A 15,583-nucleotide genomic window follows, 5' to 3' on the forward strand; every position below is an offset into this window, starting at 1 on the left:
AGAACAAAAAATATTGGCATCAATTACACTTTAAATATGTTATCAAAATGGAAAAGGAAAAATATGTTGGTGAGTCCAGTTCATAATAAATACAAAAAGTATTAGGAAAAGGAAAGCAGTTGCTAAATGGGTGTTTTAAAAGTTTCATTATTTTTACTAACATTAAAGAAGAGGTTACTTAACAAAATTTACATTTCACTTGTTCCAGTCTTTTAAAATTTCTGCATTTTATCCATGTACTTTCAATTAAAGCAACTGAACATATGATCTGTAGTGAAAAATGTTGATTCAAATTGTTTGTTAGTTTACGTGAATGATCCAGAACCCATTTGAGATATACATTTTATTACCATCTCAATAAGCCTGATTGCTTTGCACTTCTTCTGATTGCCCCTTTGTTCTTCACATTCATCTGCAATTTTTTAAAAATTTAATCAAAATTAATTTGTGAAGTACCAGCCAGTTCTCATCAACTTCTGAAGCATTGTGTATTCTTACTGTTTGAGATGGTAGGAAAGATTTTAGTATTTTATAAATGCTTAGTAGTAGGATTGAAACTTTTTCTTACAGTAGTTTCTTTGTGCAGGATTACTTAGGATAATAGGACATTTGATTGTTTACTGGAAAAGGACACATGTATATTCAAATATTCTGAAAATAGTCTTTTTTTATTTAATTCTTATTTTTTTGCAAAAGCCTCACTCAAATCAATTTAAAGATCAAGGGAGGGAGAGGCAATGAGTTGAGTCTCCTTTTAGATCTCAAACATTTTCATTGCTACTATCATGAATGAGAGTACAGAAAATCAATTAAAAAGGGTGATCTACTGATAAGAGATAGTGGAGAAAAGGGGCTAGTTGCCACAAAATGGAAGTCAAGATGAAGAGAAATTTTGTAAAAAGTAAAAGAAATGCCCCAGATATCGTGTACTTGAATCTCTTTGGTCTGATAAAGTGTTTAGGTTACTGTGAAACTCTGAAAAAATTTTAATATGCCTAATTCATTCAAATAAGTTATGAAACTCATTTGTTTATTATGTTTAATTTAAAGGGCTTGGTTCAGATCAATTCCATCATTACCTAAATATTCAAACTGGTCCCCTTTTGAACTGACTGAAAATAGACATTAAATTCCAGGTTCATATATATTTCATATTTAACCTTCAAAGGTTTAACTGCTTTTTGCATGTATTACAAATATAGGAGAGTGCATCAGGGAGTTCTTATTAAAATTTCTTTCTGCAGACATTAAGGTATGTGGAACACTGAAGATTTATCCCATGGTAACCAATAAATTGTATAACTAATTTCATTTTAGTGATAAGTGAATATTTCTCAACAAACACACATACTGCTTGTCATACCTTACCTGGAAAGAGGCTTTATTGAACATAAGCTGTAAAATTATATTTTAAGTTGAATTACTGAATTTGCACAAACATTTCTACAGAATTGTTTTAAAAAATCAAGCTTTGTCGTTTTCCACTACATTTTGTTGTGCTTTTTATATTAATACTCGCAAATGTTATAATTTAATACTTATATTCCAATTACTTGCATAAGCAGGTTTTTTTTAATCCTGGGGTGTTGAGAGAACATATAATAATAATATTCTTCTTAGACAAAAGTCTTTTTAAATGAAGTTAAAAGCTGAGATAATTTAAGGAAAAGGATCTTCAAATTTTCATAACCAACAGGTTTAAGTGAAATTTACAATGCATTGGAAAACTGGCTGGTTAAAGATATGATTTGTCCTCAGGTAGCTCAAAATCATTTTTACAGGTTTTTGTTTTTTTGTAAAAGTGTTTTTTAATCTTGGTAAAATAATAAAATAATATTTCACAATTTGCACAGAGTCTGACTAAAGGGCAGAGGCATATTACCCTCAGAGTTTAGAATAAAGCCAGATTTTTCAGGCCCAGTTCCACTGTAGAGTTAGTATGCACTGCAATCCCAAACATTTTCTTGTTCCCTCTAAAGCTAGGGCCAATTTCATTTCAAATGGAGGTTAGAGTAAAAAAAATCACTTTTGTGTTCTACCACCTTCTGCACTAAGTATTCTTAATAACCTTTTGCTCTGGTTGACCCATTTAATAACCTGGAAGAAAAACAGTGTTGCTCCATGTCTGGTCTCAATGGAAGTAATTTTCTAATGGACAATAAGCCGAAAGGCCATGGCTGTCTAGGAGGTTAAACAACAAATATCTTGTCTGCATGGGCTTACGCAGCAGCTTCGGTCCTTTCTTCTTCAGAAGCGGCTTTGTTGTCTTGCCTGTAATTTGCACATTTAGGCTCTGTAGTTTGTTTATAAAATAGTTTTACACAAACCACTCTTAGCAGTGCAAGCTTCTGAGTTGAAAATTATTCAGGCTTGTTTCATTGAAGGCACTTGGTTTCCATGGCAATTTATAAAAGATGGTGGTTTGGTTTCTTCATTGGAACAGATGACGTAGTTTGGGTGTTCAAGTGGCCGCAAGCAAACTCCGATAAGCCTGTGTAATATGTAAGCCCAGGTTTACCATCCTGGATAGTAGTGCATGCAAAAAGAGACAGCACACAGTTATCTAGCTTAGCCATGGGAGAAAAATAATAATAATAAATGTGGGATGGGGATAAGGTGGGGAGAAACATGAATGCTTTAAATAATTCTGAGTTCGGGTTATTTTCAAGGAAGGGTAACAGCCAAAGGTAAAAGGGCCTACATTTATTTAATTCTCTATGAAAACCTTCTCGAAAGGAAAATAAATGCCAGCTCTTCACGTACCCTGTTTACAGTGAGGTTTTTGTTGGCAGGCCATTAGGTTTCCATGGTAACAAGCAAACTATTCATTTGAAACAAAACCAGCCATGACTTTGTGCTTTGACAAGGATTTCTATAGCTCTTTTTTTTTTTTTTTTTTTTTTTTTTTTTTTTTTTTTCCAGAGTTCAACCAGATGACGCTGTAATCTTTTTAGCCACAAAAGCACCTGAAGGTCTCTTCTCTACTCAGGTCAAGAATATCTTTTATGTTTAGTTTGGAATAAGTTATACTTCCATGATGTCTTTTTATCCCCAGTGCTTAAAAAAAATTTGTTTTTATTATTTTGTTTTTGAGTCAGTAGTCAGTGGAGGAATCTTTGGTAGTTTGTTTGTTCAATGTCCATTTACAAAGACTCTTTCTTCATGCCAGTGCCTGGTGAATCTTTTATAGCCTCTGCCAGGATAAGGTCACCTTCGAGGACTCAAGATAGAGATGAGGACGATAATGGGAAAAAGCCATATATGAACCAAAATCCCAACAGCACCATCAACGGAATCTAAAGATAAGGAAAATAAATGCAAACAAAAAAAAGAAGAATAAGCATTTCACGTAGCTACTAACACAACCTGGGTGAATAATAAAACAAGTATAGGGAAGCTATTTATTTTTCTTTTGTTTTGTTTATCAGCTTTATTGCTAAGGGAAGTGAAAAGGAAAATGAATATATGGTAAGGCACTTGATAAAAAGATTTACAGATTTTAAATTGATATAATATGCTATGAAAACTTGTTCGTGAGATATTCACAGAGGTTTGTGGATGAGCTCAATCTTAGAGAGTTCTGCTAGCTCTAGGAAAGCAGGAACATGGAGAAAATTACCAGAAATCTTCACAAAGTAGATTTTTGTTTTTCAGGCTTCCAGAAGTGGATAGGCTTGAAGACTGAAAGAATATCTTAATGAAAACTAGAAAGGGATGATTATGTGTACCGAAATTAACTATTGCAACTAGTAGATTATCCATGTTTAGATCAGTCCATTATCTATAAATTATACAGATCATTTTCTCTTTAACTTTTAGAGGCATGATGAAGTCCATTCTAACTAAAAAATCCCTTCCACCAATCAGCCTGGAAAGTTCTACTTAATTGGGATTTCTGTTAAAACCTGGTGTCCAGGTGTTGCCTCTTAGAGTGCATGCCTCACTGAGGAGGGATAACACAGGTATAATTCATTAACCTAGCTAAAGTTACAAAATGACTTGTATCTAGGGTAGAGTTGAGTTTGACAATGGAGAAATACAATCTTATATCTGGATGGTGTGGACCATAGTTCCATTTATCGCCCGGAAATAATTGGCAGCCTGAGGAATCAGGAAGAGGCTTTCAGCCTTCAGGTTGGTCTGTACTTAGAATATAATATTCATTTAATAATCATCAATCAATCAAATCCTAGTCATCAAAATGAACTTAATAAATGGTAATTAAATGACACAAATGTAACAGTAAACTTTCTGATACCAAATAGATTATTTTTGTTCAATTAAGATTATTTATTTCCCCTAATTTATAGAGTTTAAATAAAAATATCCCCAATACATATAGGGGGTATTTTCATATTTAAAACTGCCACACATTTCTTGGACTTGCTAGTTTAAGAGGAAAAAAAGTAATTATAAAAATGTTCTATTGTAATAGAACTTGTACAGTAATGAAGTCCCTATGGGCTTTCACAGGCATTTAACTGTGGCTACTTTTATCAGTTATGCTTTCTTTCTGCACTAGGGAGTAAATAATTTCCTTTGCTTTCCTCCTTTGAAAAGTTTAATTCAACTTATTGAATTTATTTATAAGATTTGTGCTTATATTATGAAAATGTAAAATTTCTGTATATAGTTGTAACTGCCTTTAATTAATAAAATGTTACTGCCACTCAGTCATACTATGAAATTCAAAAGAAATACTATTATCCTTTGAGGAGAATACATGTTTTCCTGTGCATTAGAAAAACTGTTCTTTTGAGTATAGCTACTGGTTTTCTAAAGCAGAACTAGACAGACACAAGGATAAATTTTTACTAAATATCTTATTTGAAATACTAAGTTTATGACAAGATACTATGAGCAAAATGGCTCATTGTTATATAAAAATCTTAGTTTTTGTCTTTTGATAATACTTAAGAATTGAGTCAATTCAGTTCATATGAGTAATCAGTGGACAATTGTACACATTTAACTTTGAACATCTAGACTGATACAGTTTCTCACCAAATATAGAAAATTAACAAAGACTCTGATTTGCTCTAGACTTACACAAGATAGATTTTCATGCTTTTGTATGTGCTAAATAATTGATGAGCAATTTGTGTAAATTTAGTTTGATTACTTTCTCTATATATGACCACAAAATAAAAGATTCCAGATGAGTCTAAGATAATCCTTCAATTGCAGTCATTTTTAACAGGAATGATTTTATAGATTTCATAGCTTCAAATGTGAAATACAGAGATGAGGATTTTAAGAAGCAGCTAAACACATAATTCTAAATCTTTGTGCATTATTTATCATGTTTTATTTCTATCTCTTCTATTATAAAATGGACCTGTGATGAAAAAATAAAATTAAAGATATCATTAAACCGTCATATTCAAAAGAGGGTATACAGTGAAAATCAAATTACTAAACAAGCTTTTGGTGCAGATAGGAGATTAGACCATATTAGGGCTACTTCATTACTTAATATATGTATTTGAGCTCTTTACAATGCTGAATCTGTTAAAATGGCTGGCAAAAGGCCAGGAGCGGTGGCTCACGCCTGTAATCCCAGCAGTTTGGGAGGCCGAAGCAGGTGGATCACCTGAGGTTGGGAGTTCAAGACCAGCCTGGCCAACGTGGTGAAATCCCGTCTCTACTAAAAATACAAAAAATTAGCAGGGCGTGGTGCTGCGCGCCTGTAATCCCAGCTACTCAGGAGGCTGAGGGAAGAAAATCACTTGAACCCGAGAGGCGGAGATTGCAGAGTGAGCAGAGATTGCACAGTTGCACTCCAGCCTGGGCAATGAGAGCAAAACTCCATCTCAAAAAAAAAAAAAAAAAAAAAAAAAATTGGCTAAGTCAGGAAATATATTCATTATATTCACAAACTGGAGGCATAAAAACATCTATGCTGACATAGTAAGGCTTGTGTCCTCACACAAATCTCATCTTGAAATATAATCCCCATAATCCCCACGTTTCAAGGGAGAGACCAGGTGGAGGTAATTGAATGATGGGGGCGGTTCCCCCATACTGTTCTCATGAAAGTAAGTTTTCACTAGATCTGATGATTTTATTATTATTATTATTATTATTATTATTATTATTATTTATTTATTTATGTATTTTGAGACGGAATCTTGCTCTGTCGCCCAGGCTGCAGTGCAGTGACGTGATTTCAGCTGACTGCAAGCTCCGCCTCCCGGGTTCACGCCATTCTCATGCCTCAGACTCCCGAGTAGCTGGGACTACAGGGCACCACGCCTGGCTAATTTTTTTCTTTGTATTTTTTAATAGAGACGGGGTTTCACCGTGTTAGCCAGGATGGTCTGCATCTCCTGACCTCGTGATCCGCCCACCTCGGCCTCCCAAAGTGCTGGGATTACAGGGGTGAGCCACCGCGCCCGGCCAATCTGATGATTTTATAAGGGGCACTTCCCCCTTCTCTCAGCAATTCTCCTTGCCGCCTTGTGAAGAAGGTACTTTGCTTCCCCTTCACCTTCCGCCATGATTGCGAGTTTCTTTAGGCGTTGACCAGCCTTGCCGAACTGTGAGTCAATTAAATCTCTTTCCTTTATAAATTGCCCAGTCTTGGGCAGTTCTTTATAGCAGTATGAAGATGGACTAATACAATTTACATTATAAATATGTGCTACGTATACAGGTTCATCAAATATTTTAATAAAAGTTTTAAAATCGTCTAAAACAAATAATGTCAAATAAAGTGTTTTAAAATCTTAAAAGTGTACTTGCCTTACACAGATCTAAATCAAAATCTCACTTCTATTTTACCTTAGGCCAAATATGTCTGCAATTGAATTTAATACTTTAAAAATAACTGAAGAAACTTTAGCGTATTAGATATAAGAATTTTTAAATAAACCAACTAAAAATAACTGTTTTTAAAATTAATTAAATTAAATGTTAATTTAATAGTAATGTTACTTTAACGTTACAACAAACCAATCTCAAGCAAAGATACTTACTCTTAGTTGCTAGGTCTTGTTTTGCACATTCTCCTTCTGCAATTGATACATCATCAATAGCAATGTCACCTTCTATTCCAGGACCTCGGATACCTTCAAAAATGAGCTACAAATACGAATGAAACAAACCTAAATGCGGAGCTTTGATTTGCAGATCAATTTCTTTTGAGAAATCAAGGAGACAAAAGTAAACTCGTCAGTAATCCTGGCATCTTTTAGATTTGATGACTTTCAGAATTAAAACGTGCAGAAAACATAAACTTTCATCCCAAAATGGGTAATTTAATCTTCCTTGCATTATATTAGTTTTTCTCATCAAAAGCTCTGTGTCAATTTTAAAGCAAAACTAAATTTAATCAAATAATACAATAAAAAAACAATGACTACACATCCTCTTTTAATTTTTAAGGATAAGAAAACAATGTTTTATTTGAAAAGTCTTTCTCTGACATAGATATTTTCTGGTTTTATCTGAACATAACTCATAACATTAGTTTTCTAGAAATACTTTAAAGAATGAATCAATTCTGGATTCTTTACAACAGTAATATGGATATTGAAGCCCAGACCAAAGTTTTTCTATCTCTGACATTGATTTCTCAGAAACAGACTGAATATGTTCGTCATATTCCCATGTTGACTTTATAATTTACCTCCATGATTTCACTGCTGATATTCCATTTTTTAAACTTGAAGATATTTATCAGTCTATTTATGTTGAATATCTCATGGTATACCTTTGAATTTATGGTGGCTGTAACAATGGTGGTCACTGAGGCTCAGTGCATGAATATTGAAAGAATAAATGAGTACAATCAGAATCCTTTATTATTAAATACTCAATACAATGACAATAGAAGCACAATTAGCAAATTTATATATATTTTTTATTTTTATAGAAACAATACTCTTAGAATTTTCTTTATGACTCCCAAATTATTCCTTGCTTTCAGGAAAACTTTTTAATCTTTTTGATACTGTAAGGCAATTCATGCATTTAGTGGTGGGTGTGTAGTTCTAGAAAAATATTTACATGTTAAAAGAAAATATCTACTTTGGTCATTCCAAAGAATAATTTTATAAAAAGCTGTTTCTAACATCAATCTGGTAATGTGCATTATTAATAACATTCCTAGACTTATGTCATCACAACAGATTTGACAATGTTTATTTTTATCAATGTCAAAGTTTTTGTTTTTGTTTTTGTTTGAAAACATCTCCTCAAAGGCAAATCAGAGTCATTTCTGAACTTTTCAAAGCTGCTGTCCTGGGAGAGCCATAGCTTAATTACGATGATTTTGAGAGAACTTAGGCTATTTTTGAGAAATTGATCCAATGGTCTTTGATATGCTCTCATAATTTTATCAAAGGGAATCTCCAGGTAGTAAGCAGAGGGAATCAGTTGTCAACTTTTGTATTGAGACCCTGTCCTTCACTTAAATGTAGTTCATAAACAAAGAATAATTTTCATGATTTGATAGCAGAGAAAAATGTGAGTTCTTACTGATATATAAATATGATAAATATGGAGTTTCCTGCTTGTCTATGTTAAGATAAGCATGTTCTTAAAGATTCTCCAAAGCCATCTCTTTGAAAAACATTTAAAATGGTCTGTTTCACTGAAGCCAAAACAAAATGGCAGCTGCTAGCTTGGTTCTACTGTTTTATGTATTACGCTTGTTCCTTCGAATGATAAAAGGTTTTGTAGCTACCATGGTTCATCAGAAAACTTCAGCACAAGTGTATTACATAAAATACTATAACTAAGTTAGCAGCTTAGCAAATTCTCAGTCCTCAGATAGAAGTATTATTGTGGCTGCTTGGAATTGATGACTTCCATTTGAGATAGGATGGTGTCTGGAAAGGTAACTGGGAAGTGGCTTTAAAAAGTCTCAGAAGACTTTTAAACAGTCCTTTATTTGAAAGGTCTATGAGAAAGAATTTAGAAAAAAAATGAAAAGTATAAACATTTGAGAGAATTGAATATGGAGAAAGGGAAGTCATTTTAAGGTGCAGGATAGTCCACATTATGGATATAATTTATTTAAACAGTACCCTATAGTCATTGTTAGACATTAAAACTATTATCTCCTATTATGAACAAGGCTGAGGTGACTACATTTCAAGCACATTGTTGTTTAAGGTCTATAAAGTGCCCCTATGAGCAAACTACCTGTGAGAAAATATTTCCATTTTTCCAAAAGGTGGGTTTTTAAGTCTTGGGGTATATTTTCCCTCTTTGATATGTGTCCCTTACCTGATAGAGAGTCAATGTTAGAGTAAATCAATAGTTACCATTAAATACTGTTTGTAGAGTGCAATACAGGTTTTACAATGTAGCCATAGCAAAGATAAGGGGTTTGCATTCCCATGTGCTTTATGTGAGCAAGTGAGATGTGGTGAAGAGTCTAATAAAGGTGGGTTAAAATGCTCTGCACCTGCTCGTACTTGAAATTTACACAGATGACGCTGAAGTCAAAATCCTTTTATTAGGAAGGATGTTTGAAAAACATCCCTGTGTCTGTATCACTGAAGCCAAAACAAAATGGCAGTACATGGATTTCCCATCTTAGCTATGTAAAGGTAAAAAGTTTGAAGAAAATACGTACGCTTTTTCTTATTCAAAGTACATAATTGCTTTTACTTAGTAAGTTCTTGTTAATTCCAGGTAGGAGTCATATAAAATGGTGAGATTTCTTTAAAAATCAAAACTAAAACATACATGTCATCAAAGTCATTTCTGAATTTTTCAAAGCTGCTGTCCTGGGAAAGTCATAGTTTAATTACAATGATCGTGCCATTACTCAAAGCATTTCAACGCTTCTTCTGCTACTGCCTTTAAAGGATTAAACAATTCTCCTTTTTCTGTTACTTTGCTTTTTCATCCTGTCTTCCTGCCTCCCTGTGTAGCTTGATCAAAATCAAAAGGTTGGACCTAGGCTTGTGCTAAAAAAAAAAAAAAAAAGTCCAAGAGCAGTGAAATTGCGAAAGACAGACCCTTTTGTAGTCAGATTGAGAGAATGTGTCAGAAACCATCTGTAGTAAACATCAGGAAGCAGATTGACTAATGTAATTTAATATGTGTGCCACCTACCTACTGGCAATATGTTGACTATAAGTTTGTGTTCTGCTGAAGAGCAAAAGTAGAAATCAACAAAAATCAAAGCGTCATGTGTCCACAGGGCTTCGTATACCTAAAACATTACCTTATGTGAATATTTCATCCCTTGGTGATACCGAATGAATGAAGTGGTACAGTAAAAAAAAGTAGGCTGATTTGCAAATATATTATTTACATTTACATTTACAATTATTGATATTACATTTTGTCACTGATAAAGCAACGTAATTTCTTTAAGTATAGCAGGAATTTTAGACATTGTGTGTAAATAAATCTAATTAGTGGTTATTTATTGGAATGATTAAAATAATTTCTAGGAATAAAACTCTTAGTACAGTCATAATTTACATTTTTAATATTTATTTGTAATCTTGTGATAATGAATCTATTTTAATAGGCCAGAGAAATACTTGCAGTCTTCCACAGGGTCCTTTTTGAACAGAAAGAAAAAGGTCCTGTGTAGCATGTTTGTTTCCTTTTGATTTCCACAGTTGTACTATTAGGAAAATATAGATTAGTTTTTAACTGGTTGAATTTCACAAAGAAATTTTTTTTTTTTTGAGACGGAGTCTCGCTCTGGCGCCCAGGCTGGAATGCAGTGGCCGGATCTCAGCTCACTGTAAGCTCCGCCTCCCGGGTTCACGCCATTCTCCTGCCTCAGCCTTCCGAGTAGCTGGGACTACAGGCGCCCGCCACCTCGCCCGCTAGTTTTTTTTTTTGTATTTTTTAGTAGAGACGGGGTTTCACCGTGTTAGCCAGGATGGTCTTGTTCTCCTGACCTTGTGATCCGCCCGTCTCGGCCTCCCAAAGTGCTGGGATTACAGGCTTGAGCCACCGCGCCCGGCCACAAAGAAATATTTATTGCATTGTTTTATTTATGCTCTGAGCTCTTGACTACAATTAATTTCTGAATTATTGTAATTAAATTTTTTAGATTCAAACAGATTCATAAATGACTCCTAGACTAAGATCTAGAGAGAGCATGTTTGACTTGACATTGTTTTTGTGTGAGTTAGATTAGACAAATATAAAGTGTAGATATTAAATTTAAATGATGTACCTTAGCCAAACTTTTAAGCATTTGTAAAAATAAATCTTTGCTTGGCATTTTCTGGAATATAAAGATGAGAAATTATAAGTCCATTAAAATATGATGTGTTTAGCCATAGAAGATGTGATCTTTACACAACAACAAAAAATATTAATTATATTTATTTTGAGAATTAAGACTCTAGTTTAAAAAGTTAAATTGTCATATTTTTATGACTTTCCATCATTATTTTGACTACTATTACATTACAGAGATAAAACCATTTTCATTTCCTCTTCAGTACTTCTGAAATGCATTTGGTTTAACTGACTTGAAGAAGGAATTAACAGCATCTAGGTACCCATGGAGAAAATGTTAAGGTTTAGGTCTCCTAAAAGAGGGATAAAATTATGCAAAACCCATTCCTCCCACACAGTAGCAATATTATTTAAAATTATTTCCCTTAATTGAAGTGACGAGTTTAAAATTGAAATGTTTTCACAGTGTGTTCATGCAACTCAGGAAACTTAACATATAAAAAATACTGCATAGTCAGAAAATTAACTTTTAGTAAGTAAATTCAAATGGGAATTTTAAAATTAATGTGGATTTCTGTATTAGAATTATACCTCACAAAATTGTTTCAATTCATCAATTGACAGTTTCTTACACACATTATAATGCTTCAAAGCATATAAATATAGATGTCAAAATAAAAATATAGATGATGCTATGAAAGTGTGTGTTCAAATGTAATTTCTCAGCAAGAAAAGAAGAGCTACATGAATCACTAATGAGTAAAAGTAGATGGGGGAATTAAATAATACAGTGCACTTCTGATGATTTGCCTTCATTTTTAATGGTGACTTTTGCAAATATTTATAACACAGTTTCTTCCTGACAAAAGGCAAATCATTTCTAATTATTACTGCTAAGGCAAATGCAAAACCCTAAGACTGCAGTTTGAAAACCAACAGTACATATCACTTTGAAAAACTTCAGGATATAAATATATTTTAAAATAACCATTAGCATTAATAATATTATCTTTATTTTATTACTGGTTTAGCAAATAATTGAACTATCCTCAACCATTACAAAACAAATTTGAAGAGAGACAACATAATAGACCTAGTGGGTAGCCTTGGCTTTTTCCCTGGTGAAACCATCTCAAATCAGAACGGTGAGTTTAACTTCACAGTGCTCTGCCAGTTCAACTTGTAGGACAAATGTCAATTAGCTGTCAGAATTTCTAATGTTAAATAATAACATGAAAGTCGACTGTTGGGAAAGACAAAGAAATTCATCAAGTTGTGAGCTGCAATTGGTAAATGTTTTTAATGGTTAAGTCAGGAGTCACCATTGTGTCCATATAATTGCCCTGGAATGTGGCTTAGAATGCCAGATATGCTACATGAGCATGTAATGTCTGCTAATGAGGACAATATTTTCTAGCTTATTTTTATTCTTAGTTGGAACACAGGGCAGAATGATGTAAGGAGAGCAGTATAGTCTCTTTTCCAGTCCCTGGTACAGTGTTAAGCATTTCTACTTTATTTTCTCAAAAATTATGTCAAAACCTATTTCTAAGTCTTGAAATGAATAAGTAAGAGCAGGAGATTTCCAGAATCCCTTTCACTTAAACTAAGAAAATGTAAGGAGCATTTTGTGTTTTATAATCTATTTATATACTTTACCCCTGGAAAACATTTGGAATATACTATGAAAGAAGTAAAACATTAAAAGGGGATGGTTAAATATTTTCCTTGGTATGGGATGTAAAATTAATTGACATTATAAGAATATATCCATTTTGTTTCTTTGGAATTGTTGCCCTAATTTTTCCAAATGTAGCAAAATATATTTTCATCCCAAGCACTGATCATGCTAAGTTAATTCCAGTAAATGAACCCAACATAAATTTCAATAGAATAAAACTTCTACTTGTCTTGAAAAGTACTAAACAATAATTGTATTGTCAACTAAGCAAACTAATTGGACCCACTCAAACAAAGGACTGTCCAAGTAATTTTGTAAAGGATTTATGGATCAAATTAATTTAAAGTCATGCAACTCAAAACAAATAAAACAGCATAAATGTTAGTGAAAGAGACTCAAAGTCACTTATATTCCATTTAAAATTTCAAGAGGTAAAAGTTTTGCCTTCCACTTGAAGTAAATACATCCTCAAATGCCAGAAAGTTACATTTGAGTAATATTAAAGCTTCTCACAACTTCATTTATATGGTAATATATTGGTATCATTGTTGTTATCAGGAGTTCCTAGAAGATGTTACACACCAAAAAAAGTATTTTTGAGAAGCTTGACAAGTTATAAAAGATTTTTGGGTAAAAAAAATACTTTGTATAAAAAATTCAAAACAAATCTTCTCTAAAATGAAATAAGACAAAAACAACAAAAGCGGCATGGGATTATTTAGTTGTGTTTCATGTTTCCTTGAACGGTCAAGATTAATGAAATAGAGTCCTTAGCCAATAGACCTAGAAATATGTTGGGAAATGAAAGAGCATAGATCAAAATAAAAAGATGATTTTATCTATCTTTATTTTCCATTGGTAATTTAAATAGCTTAAAAATGCATCAATTCAAACTATTTACAAATACAAATTTTTCCATTTGTTTCCAAGAAAAGTAGAGTAACAGGAACAAGAGCTATCTTTCTACTTTAAATAACCAAATAACTGGGCCAAGTATATGAAACCACAGTGTTAAGGATACTAGATATCAGATAATGAAGACGTGTGTTCCCTGGGAAATGGGAGTCAAATAAGGTGAATTCTATTGACCAATACAAAGTTTATAGGCCATGGTGCAAGTAGAGGAAAGGAAGGTGAAACCTGGTAGAAAATCTGAGTTGAGGAGATGAGAGTTCCAAAAAACAAAGGAAGCTGGAATGTTCAGGGCAGAATACCAGAGAAAAACAGTGGCAGAGAAAAAGAGAGAGAGAAACAGAGCACTGCAGAGAGTCCGCCTTGAGTATTCAGCAGAATACTGATCAGGACATGAAATGAGGAATCTACCCAATACTTGGGAAAGAACCAGAGGGATGAATTTGAGTTAACAGTGCCCAGCCTTCACAGGACTGGGAATGGTGACTGCTCCCATCCACCACATGGAAAAATTTCGTAATACATGGGACATTTGGAGGAGGATTCAGAATAGTCTTGCCTCCATCATGAGAAATAATTAGCCCTATATCAAACATTACTCTAGTCTCGCCTAACAAATCTTAAAAGCAACACCTAAAATAATGAAACTGTTTTGAAGTGACTTAACTATCTTCCCTGAAAAAGCTCAAGAATATTTATAAGAATACAAAAATATGCAGCACCTATCAAGGTAACAGTCCCAATGTCTGGTACCCAGTCAAAGTACCAGACTTGTAAACAAATAACAAAAACAATGATCCATTATGAGAAGAAAAATCAATCAACTGAAACCAACCAAGAACTTATATAGATGTTGGCAATAGCAGATAATTTAAAATAGTTATGATAACTGGATTTCATACATTTAAAATATTAACTAAAGACATACACATATTTTCTAAAAAGATTCAAATTGAACTTACAGAGATGAAAAATCCAATGACTTAGATGAAAACTACACCGAATAAAACTAAAAGTAAATTAGACATTGCAGAAGAAACTATTGTTGAATGTGAAGACAGAATAAAAACTATCACAAATTAAACATAAATAGAAAAAAATGAAAATGTCTTAATGAGTTGTGTGACACTTTTAAGCAATTTTATCTATGTGTGATTGAAATCTTCAAAGGAGAGGAGGACTAGCAGAAGTATCTGAAGAAACATTAGTGAGAAAAACCTCAAATTTTATGAAAACTATAAATCCACAGATTCAAGAAATTTAATGAACATGAAGCACATATAGAAGGAAGAAAAATATATCAAAGCACATCACAATACAATTTATAAAACTGAATGATAAGGAAAATCTTAAAAGCAACCAGAGAAAAAAGTCACATTACATACAGAAGAATACATTTAAGGCTATCCACAGATTTATTCCTGGAAACAATGCAAACAAGAAGAATATGGTACAATATCTGAAAAGTTCTTAAAAACAACAACAACAACAACAAAAACAAGGATGCTTAATCAGAGGAAACTTTCAAAAAATGTGTGGTATATTATGATCTTGGTATTTTTGTTTATTGTGAACTTTGCTGGAATTTTGTGTTGGAGAGGCAGTCATGTGGGAAGTGAAAGTATATCTAGAATAATATCAACTGTTTAGAAAAAATTTTGCTTTTTAATGACAATATCAGTATATACATTTTAATATTAAGGTTACTTCTGTCAGTAATACTTTGGAATCCTGTCTTCACAGTTTAATTTAGTTTGATGATATGTTGTCATTCATTTTCACAACTGTATTGTTCTTCATAGAAACAAAATGATTCTTTTATTT

At 32.9% G+C, this 15,583-nt stretch overlaps 1 protein-coding gene across 1 annotated transcript in view; it reads right to left on the reverse strand.

Moving 5' to 3' along the window:
• Nucleotides 1-682: 682 nt before the first annotated feature.
• MDGA2 (MAM domain containing glycosylphosphatidylinositol anchor 2) overlaps nt 683-15,583 on the reverse strand; it is an 849,182-nt gene continuing 834,281 nt past the window's right edge. The window contains exons 16-17 of the mRNA XM_025391973.1: nt 6,978-7,083; nt 683-3,296 (exon numbers count right to left, since the gene is read on the reverse strand). Of these exons, the coding sequence (XP_025247758.1) occupies nt 3,208-3,296; nt 6,978-7,083 (195 nt within the window). The 3' untranslated portion in view covers nt 683-3,207. The remainder of the gene's footprint in view (nt 3,297-6,977; nt 7,084-15,583) is intronic.

The sequence above is a fragment of the Theropithecus gelada genome, chromosome 7b, assembly GCF_003255815.1.
Source record: "Theropithecus gelada isolate Dixy chromosome 7b, Tgel_1.0, whole genome shotgun sequence".
NCBI classification, from domain to species: Eukaryota; Metazoa; Chordata; class Mammalia; order Primates; family Cercopithecidae; genus Theropithecus; species Theropithecus gelada.